The sequence below is a fragment of the Equus quagga genome, chromosome 12 (genome assembly GCF_021613505.1).
Source record: "Equus quagga isolate Etosha38 chromosome 12, UCLA_HA_Equagga_1.0, whole genome shotgun sequence".
NCBI lineage: Eukaryota > Metazoa > Chordata > Mammalia > Perissodactyla > Equidae > Equus > Equus quagga.
The window spans coordinates 35,131,609-35,141,061 of record NC_060278.1 but is presented as its reverse complement, the minus strand read 5'-3'; the positions used below and the strand labels follow the sequence as shown (position 1 = coordinate 35,141,061).

At 44.2% G+C, this 9,453-nt stretch overlaps 1 protein-coding gene across 1 annotated transcript; it reads left to right on the top strand.

Annotated features, from left to right (window-relative positions):
- Window positions 1-906: 906 nt before the first annotated feature.
- Window positions 907-2,238, top strand: BECN2 (beclin 2). The gene has a single exon (XM_046678330.1). The coding sequence runs from the start codon at window positions 907-909 to the stop codon at window positions 2,236-2,238; it is 1,332 nt and encodes a 443-aa protein (XP_046534286.1).
- The last annotated feature ends 7,215 nt before the right edge of the window (window positions 2,239-9,453 follow it).

Sequence of the window (9,453 nt, the reverse complement as noted above, 5' to 3'; positions counted from 1 at the left end):
AAAAGGTTTTTGTTTTAGTGCCAGTATCTCTGGGGACCATATGTGCTTAACTAGGTGGCTGACTGACAGAAGTCAACATATTTGTAAAGTTTTTTGTAAGTTTGCTTTTCGACGTTATGCAATTGCTTGGTGTATTAATCTTGTCAATTATGAAACTGTTTATCTCACCCTTTGGCCAAGCTGATGGCAAAATCTATACCTCCAAACTACTTTATTTGATTTTATTTGTCAATTAAAAAATATCATTTCCATTGTGTCTATTACATTACTGTGTGATAAAGGATAAGTGTCACCAGAGCAGAAAGTCTAAATTTGGTGGTAGGGGAAGGCTTCCTCGAGCAAATGACACCTTACCCAGCCCTAAAAGAAGGGATAGGTGTTATCCACGGAAGGAGGGGCGGGAAGAGTGTTCTGGTCAGAGGGCATAACAGGATACGTTGGAAGAACTGAAATGCCATTAGTTTGCAGGAACATGGAGGAGCCCATGGGTGAGGGTGGCAGGACATGGGGAAAGAAGAAGCTGGAGAGACGTCCAGAGGCCTTGGCTCAGGTTAAGATGATGGGACTTTATCTTAAGGTAAGATAAGGGCATTAAACATTTTAAGAAGGGAAGTGCAATGATCAGATTTTAGTTTTAGAAAGATTACTCTTAAGACACGCCTGGAAAATGTTAAAAGAGGACAGTGAGATGATCAAATTCTCCTCTTAGAAAGACTCACTTGTCTAAAAGGAGCTCAAGGAGGCATCTAAGGAGGGTACCACTGCAGGGTTTTAAGAAGGAGAGTGACAAGATGAGATATGCATTTTAAAAGAATCACTCCTCTACAGGAGCTTAAAAAGGTATAAATGGTTAAGTAACTGGGGAGGCAGAGGAAACAGAATCACGGTGAGAGTCAGCCCTCTGCCATGTCCTCCATCCACTTCATGTGCTGGCGCTGCGACCAGCCCCTGAAGCTGAATCAGTCCACGGAGACCCCGGGCCTCGACGCCACCCAAGCATCTGCGGCTTCCGCGCTTGCCTCAGCTGAGGGGGCGCCAAGAGAAACCCAGGAGGGAGGCCCTACCTCCAGGGAGGAGACAGATAGTGACAAGCCACAGGATGGTGCCTCTTGCAGGACCCTCCCTGGTGATGGCAGGATGTCCGGGGACAGTTCCAACTACTTCATTCTGCTTGGGAAGCTGAGCTCTGTGAGAACTCTCAATAGCATCCAGAAGGCTGCTAGGGACATTTTTGACATCCTCTCCAGTGAAAAAGCTGTGAACCAGCCCCTGTGTGAGGACTGTACTGACAATCTTTTGTTGCAGCTGGACAGCCAACTCGTTCTCACAGCATCTGAGAGTAAGAACTACCAACGCTTTCTGGAGACCAGGGAGAGGATGAGTGAGGATGAGAGGGAGACACTGCAGGAGGAGCTGAAGGGCTTGGAGCTGGAGGAGGCCAGGCTGGTCCAGGAGCTGGAGGAGGTGGACAAGAACCGAGAAAGAGCAGCAGCGGATCTGACGGCAGCCCAGGCAGAGACCGAGATGCTGGACCAGCACGACAGGCAGTTCTGGAGGGACTATAGTCAACTGAAGTGGCAACAACTGGAACTTCATGACGAGCTGAGGAGCATGGAGAACCGGCTGCGGCATGCCCAGTCCCAGCTGGACTGGCTGGAGAAAATCAATGTCTTCAGTGTGACGTTTGAGATCGGGCATAGCGGCCCCGTGGGCGTCATCAATAACTTCAGACTGGGCTGCCTCCCCAGTGTCCCTGTGTGCTGGGAGGAGATTAATGCAGCCTGGGGACAGACAGCCTTGCTGCTCCTTGCCCTGTCCAATACCATCGGCCTGAAGTTTCAGAGGTATCGACTCGTGCCCTGCGGAGACCATTCCTATCTGAAGTCTGTAAGAGATGACTCCATTGAGCTGCCATTGTTCTGTACCGGGCGGCAGGGTGCTTTCCCGAACGACAAGTTTGACCGGGCCATGGACAAGTTTGACCGGGCCATGGTGGCTTTCCTGGACTGCCTGCAGCACTTCAACAAAGAGGCCAAGAAAGGCGAGTCGGGTCTCTGCCTGCCCCACAGGATTCACGTGAGCCAAGGCCTGATGGAAGACCCTGGAGGCGGGGGCGCCTTCTATTCCATCAGAACCCACTTTAACACGGAGGAGCGCTGGACAAAGGCGCTCAAGCTCATGCTCGTAAATTTTAAGTGGAGTCTGGCTTGGGTGTCCTTAAGGTATCGTCAAAAATAACTTTCTCTTTTTTTAAGAGGGAGAGGGAGATTTTTTTGCTTTAAAATATTTGTAAAAATGTTGTAAGATAAATTGTAAAACTGAAGAATATTAACATGTTTCTAACTTAAAAAATGAATGGCCACACGGGTATTAATTTAAGATTAATTAACGTGATGTTCAGAGCAAACCAAAGTCATTGCTGCCTTCTCCAGCACATCTTTGTCCTCATTTCCTTCTGCCTTACTCTCCCCTCCTTTCCCACTCAGATAAACAAATTCAAAATGACAGCAAGGATTAAATTATAAAATGATGAGATTACTCCTGCATGAAAAGGGACGAAGGGATGCCGAGGGAAAGGGCTGAGGGAGGGGTGGGGCGGGGGAACTGAGGGCGGGGGGTGGGGGGGCGACGTGAGTGAGTTGGGGGAAGAGCTGAGGGGGGAAGAGCTGAGGGCGGGGCTGAGAGGAGAGGAAGCGGTAGGAGAAAGCTGGAGGCTTTAATAAGTTTTACGTGCTCTTCAGCGATTTAAGGTGAGAAGCCCGTCATATTGGGCTGCGCCGTTATCTTGAGACTCACCTGGAGTGAGGGGGGTGGGCTGGCAAAGAGGACTGGTAACGTTTCAGCTGATGGATCAATGCCATGGTCAGTTAGGGGTCCTGAGATGAACGTTTACAGAGCTGAAGGCTGGAAAGGAGTTAGCCAGAGCGCTTCAAAATGCAGGTTGGATCCTGTTGTTCATCTGCTTCTTGTCTGCTGCGCCCAGAATAAAACCCCAAATCCTCCCCACTGCTGGCAGCCCCCGTGATCTATCCCCGCCCGCCCCCCAGGCTCACCTTGCGCTTCTCCCAGCTCCTTTCTGTCCAAAAGATGCCGGCTGTCCTTGCTCTGCTCTGCGCTCTTCCCGTGTGTCAGGCTCTTCAAACCAAACTGTAAACTTCCTGAGAGCTATTTAGCGTCGTGGTCCAGAAAGTGCCAAGAAGAGCCCCTGATACATATAAAGCATCTATAAAGAGAAGTGGTTGTGGAAAATGAGAATGGGAAGGTAATTAATTTGTCACAGACTCAGGTAATAGGAAACTCCACTAGGAGATGGGTTAAATGAATTAAGCTCCAGGCATATGATGGAACACCATGTAGGCATTAAAACATGATAGAAGACTATTTAATTATGTAATACTTAATGACAATGCTTATATTAAGTAAGAAGATTGGGTTATAACACATGTAATATGAAAATTCAGAAAAGTATTTAGTGAAAAAACAATTCCAATATATCTTCCTTGAATACAGTATATGAAGGTAATTCATGAAAATTTTGTATTTAAAAAATAAAATGAGATTAGGAAAGAGACAGGATATGGCTATCAGAATTTCTGTTTAATGTGTGCTTGTGGTCCTAGGTAGCACAATAAATAAAAAATGAAAGATATTTAAAAAAAAGAAAGGCATAAAGATTAGAAGGGAAAAATAAAATTATTTGCATATGATATAACTATAGCAATATCTAAATCAACAGGTAAACAATTAAAATTAATATGTGAATTAAGGAATTCATTGACTACAAAGTCAATACAAAAATCAAATGTATTTATATACCAACAATTAGGAAGAGAAATTTAAAACAGTTCACATTGTTAAACACCTAAGTATAATCTGACAAAAAGTCCTTTGCACAGAAAATGTTATCAATTGCCTGTAGACCAGGGGTTGGCAGCCTTTTTCTGTAAAAGGTCGGATAGTAAATATTTGTTTCAGGATTTCTGGTCCATGTGGTCTTTGTTGAATTACTCAACTGCAGCAACTGCTCGGTTGTGCATAAAACCAGCCACAGAGAGTGTGTGAATGCATGGGCATGGCTGTGTTCTCTTGGAACTACATTCACCAAACAGACAGCACGCTGGATTCGGCCCATGAGCCGTAATTTGCTGACTCCTGCTCTAGACGATAGACGCCATCAAGTCATGGACTGTGTCTGTCTTGTTTGCAGTTATGTCCGACAGCCTGCACAATGCCTGCCACGTAGAAGGCACTCCTGCCACATAGAGGGCACTCAAAGAATAGTTGAATGAACGAATCTCTGGATTATACTGAGTGCTGGGGTTATGAGAGAGTCTATTTTTTCCCAGTTTATAAATATTCTCTGGTGTACATGAATTTATCTTAAAATGAAATAAATTAAGGAATGTGAATAGACACCAAGTTAACCTGTTACATCATCCTGTTTCATTTCATACTATCCATCTCCATCCTCCACTCTCCAGCCCCAAATTTTTCACATAGACATACTTTTTCCATTAAGGTCATTTGAACGACAGGAAAGGTATTTTAGGCATCTGAGATAAAAGGTAAATCAATTTTCTTTTAGTTTTTTAAAGTGTGGTAAAAACACTTAACATGAGATTTACCCTCACAAAATTTTTAAGTGTACAATACAGTAGTGTTAACTATAGGCACAATGTTGTCCTGCAGATCTCTAGAACTTAATCAGCTTACGCAATTGAAACTGTACCGTTGAATAGCAACTCCCCATTTCCCCCTCCCCCAGCCCCTGCCAACCATCTTCTGCTCTCTGCTTTGATGTGTCTGACTCTTTTAGATACCTCATGTAAGCAGCATCATGCAGTCCTTCTGTGACTGGCTTAGACAAATCAGTTCTAGAAAAGAGAAATTCTAAGCTACTAAAAGTGAGGTCTGGGACAGTGACACCAGCATCACCTGGGAGCATGTAAGAAATGCAGACTTTCAGGCCCACTCCAGACTTACTGAATCACAATATTTTAACAGAGGGAGCATTTGGAAGGGAGAGAAAAAATCGTGGGTAGGTGAACTGCCAGGAGCTCAGCAGGGCTGGAATTTGGTGTGTGTTGCCGTGGGGGAGGTTACTGCTGAGAGAGAGAAGATGAAGATGTAGGAAAGAGCACTGTTTTGGAGGGTTATCAATATAACGCCAAGGAGTTTAAACTTCTAGTCAGTGCAAAGGCATTGAAACCTCTCCCTCACCCCCCCTTGCCATGGCAGACACGAGAAGCCACAGACTGGAATTTCAGAAGAGTCACAACAGAGGCAGTGCAAACCATTGGTCAAGTTATCAAGTCGGGAGGCGGAGTGTCCTCAAAGATACCAGCCTTAGAGGAACCCAGGAGGGCAATGGCGGGTGATAGAGAATTGGGCAAATAAACAGAAGTGAGAAAGAGAAAACAGAAAGGTTCCAGAAAGTCAGGAGAAGAGAACAAAGAAAATTAGGAGACTTTCGTTGTTTTTGATATGAGAATTTTCAGAGTGGCGATGGCAAGATCAGGCTGGCAGTAGACACAAGTGTGAAAGAGAAGTAAAGAAGTGGAGCTAGTGATTTTGGACAATTCTTTTGAGACCTTTGACCATTGGAGGAAGGCTGTAGATAAAGCAGAGAACTTTGAAACAGGGATAAGTCTGAGAATTTTAACAGGCTGAGGAAGGATTCAGTAGAGAAAGATTGAAATACAGTGTGTGCCTGGCGGGGGGAGGGGAGTGGGGATAAAGGAGTTGACATTAGTGAACAATGTGAGAGGAGAAAGCAGAAGTCTAATCATGAAGGAATTGGGGAGGATTATTCTTGAACAGGAGAAAATACAGCTCTTTGAGACTAGTGAACAGGTGGGAGGAGATGAAAGTATAGATAATTTCTAGCAAAGGTACAGGTTGTGGCAAGAAGTAGTTCAGGGAACTTTGAGGGGGCTTGGTGCAGGGAATGCGCACGTGGTGGGAGTGGGGGAGGAGGAATTGGGATGGAGAAGGAAGCTGTAAACCAAGCTCCAAGCCTTCAGTGAATGAGGGGGAGTGAGGGCCATGAATGACAGGTTGAAGAAGTTGAGAAGTTTACATGGAACAGGGCTACAGGGACCATAGAGAAAGGACAGCACTGAGATTCAAGACCAGAAGGAAGACTGAAGAAAATGGAGAGAAGTGTGGAGTTAATTATGGTATGTGGGAGGCTAGCTGTCAGAAGGGGCTGACATTTGGCCCATGGCCAAGGATAACAGATGACAGGCGTGTCCGGATCGCCTGTTCTCACGTTTATGACCAGTGGAGGTCCGGGTTTCCATTGGTGCCAGAAGTGTCAGAGTTTTGCTCACACCTTCTTTGCTCCATTGCTCTAATGGGAAGCTGCTGAGAAGACAGTCTGGGACTTCTGATGAGAACTCTCACTGGAGAGTGGGAGGGATCATCTGGTTCCTGGACGCTTACCACCCCACAGGATAGCGGACTGAGTTCCAGGCTTTGTAGAGAAGAACCAAAGGGATCTGGTGCCCCTTGAGAGAAAAAAGCCTGTGATAGAGTTTTCTGCAAGCACTTGGGAGAACACTGGTTGAATTCCAGATGGCTCTCTTCTGATGGAATCACAGTGGCTCCCCGTGACCAGGAAGTGGTCTATCTATGGCTACACGGAGATCTCGGGCCAGCTTCTAGACAACGGCCTTTGAGCAGAGCTCTCCACGGGGAGCTCAAGTCCAATGGCATGGCTAGAAAGCCGTGGCTCGTCTACAGTAGAGGAAATGCCCTTGAGTAGAGTTCTCCTCAGTCTGGGTCATCTTGGGAGGGACACAGACTCTGAAGAGCTGCAACTCACATGTCTTTAGCTGGAGCCAAGAAGGTAAAAACTCTGGCCTGTTCAGAAAGTGGTAAACTGTAAAGCTCATGAACTGTCTAAAGGGGTCAAGGGCTTTGCAGCCCCTGGCAATTCCAACCTGGACTCCTGGGTCCCTGGTCAAGGTCTTCCAACCTTTCAGGAGAAAACCTGGATATCTGGGTTTTTATAAGAAATTCCTTGGTTTCTAAATCACAGTATCTAATTAAAATATTTGGAAATATTTTGAGTCAAATAAAACAGTTTTGGGGACACATTTGGCCCTAGGGCCATTAATTTGAAACCTTCAGCTTATTTCACATAGTTGCTCTGAGAACTAAGTGAGATAAAAATACGTGAAAGAGTTTTATCAATGGAAAAATCCTGTAAAAACAATGCTTTTTCTTCTTGACCAGGTGAACTGGAGTAAGGAGGGTCATCTCTCCTTTCTTGGAGGTGGGGAACGGGGCATCCAATCTCTAGTAATGCGTGGTCCTCAGTTAGGAACTCGCAACAAGTAAGATACAACTTCAAGACCTCATTGAAGATAACTCTGAAAAACTAGGTTAGTATCAATTTTAATCAGGCATCAGGCGCGGGGGGCCAAGTTTACATATCTCTGATTCTTTTCTATTATTTTACAAAATATCAGTCTATATGCACTGATTTGCAAATCTTTATTTTATCACTTGTTCTTGAATGTCATTTTTCACCTAGACAATGCCAATATCATCACCATCTTAATATAGCTGTCAGTTACACCTTGGTTTCACCTAAAACTCAGGGGAAGAAACTAATTTACCTATTCTCTCAAAAATGTCTTTCAGCAGTAGTTTTGTGCAATTGAGGTTACCAGTTGGGAGAAGGAGTGAAGTGGAAGGGACAGAGATGGACATAAGGCTTTTCTGAGCATATTTTTTGTAGAGTTTTGACTTGTGTATAATGTAAATGTTTTATATATTCAAAAAATTTATAAGTACATCAAAGAAAAATAAAAACAGTGTAAAACTGAAAACGATAGAAACAAATACTATATCAAATTTTAACATAATCAGGTAGAGAAAAGGATTATTTAAGTACTTTTGAAAACAGTAATATGACTGTATACTTTTACTTTATTTATTTTGAGGAAGATTAGCCCTGAGCTAACATCTGCCATGAATCCTCCTCTTTTTGCTGAGGAAGACTGGCCCTGAGCTAACATCCATGCCCATCTTCCTCTACTTTATATGTGGGATGCCTACCACAGCATGGCTTGACACTCAGTGCCATGTCCACACCCAGGATCTGAACATGCGAACCCAGGGCTGCCGAGAAGTGGAACATGCAAACTTAACCACTGCGCCACTGGGCCGGCCCCATGATTATATAGTTTTAGAAGATATATTCTAAGGATAAAAAATACTACAATTAAATAACAAACATTGCTCAGTACTTTTATTGGTAGTAGTAATGCTGATCTATAATTTTAAATTATTTTATATATATTGTAAGATAAAGCTATCAGTATTTGAATTGAAAATATGAGTATGAATTCTTGTATGTGTTGTGTATATTTGGTTTTATCTTTGTTTCCTGAAAGGGCCTAGAAGCAATGGCAATACAGTGACCACAACTCCCCCAGGAACCAGATCTTGGTTTCTAAATACATTCCCCAGGAAAAGGAAACTTCTTACAGAAATGGCTAATTCCAAACCTAAGGGGGGAAAAAAGTACGAGTGAACTTGGCATTTTTGTTGTCCCATAAATTAAGAAAGCCATTAAAGACTCATGGGGTATTTCAAAAGAATCCAGTGGCCACCTTGAAGGAGCTCCCACTGGCCAAATTTGGGACACTTTGAGCAAACAAGAAAAATAATTTCTTGTAAAACATTGAATAAGCACAAATCCTCGAATCCTTAGTGATACCAGAAATAAGGGGGGCAATACTGATTTGTCATCATTTAAGGTGACTAATATGGCTGATTCTTACCTTAAAATTCAGCATTGGTGGGGAAAACGATGACCCACACTCCTTTCTTAGGAGGAACAGCAGCTCATCCCCAGATGGCAAGGGAACACTCTCCTCCACAGAAAAAGCTATTTAATAAATGGAGAAGGAAGAATAGAATTAGAAAACGGTCATTTTGCAACCCCTGATGAAATAATTGACTCAGATAAGGACAATCAAAAGATGCTGAAAAGGATCTCTGGGCGAAGGATATTGGCACAGCACCAAAATATCATCACACATGCTAATTGTCTAATGCCTTCCTAATGGAGAAGTTTGCTGTCCACACTTTACTCAGGTTGTCAAATTTAACATCACTAAAAATGAGATGATCTAACATTATGCATCTCCTGCCAGGGTGTATTAACCTCATGGCATCACCTATAAAGTAATAGTGCCTGATTTAGAGGGCCAGCCCCATGGTGCAGTGGTTAAGTTTGTGCATTCTGCTTCCGCAGCCCGAGGTTCACAGGTTCAGATCCTGGGTGCGGACCTACGTACTGCTTATCAAGCCAACGGCCCAGTGGCGCAGCCGTTAAGTGTGCACATTCTGCTTCAGCGGCCTGGGGCTCGCTGGTTTGGAGCCCAGGTACGGACATGGCACCGCTTGACAAGCCATGCTGTGGTAGGCGTCCCACCT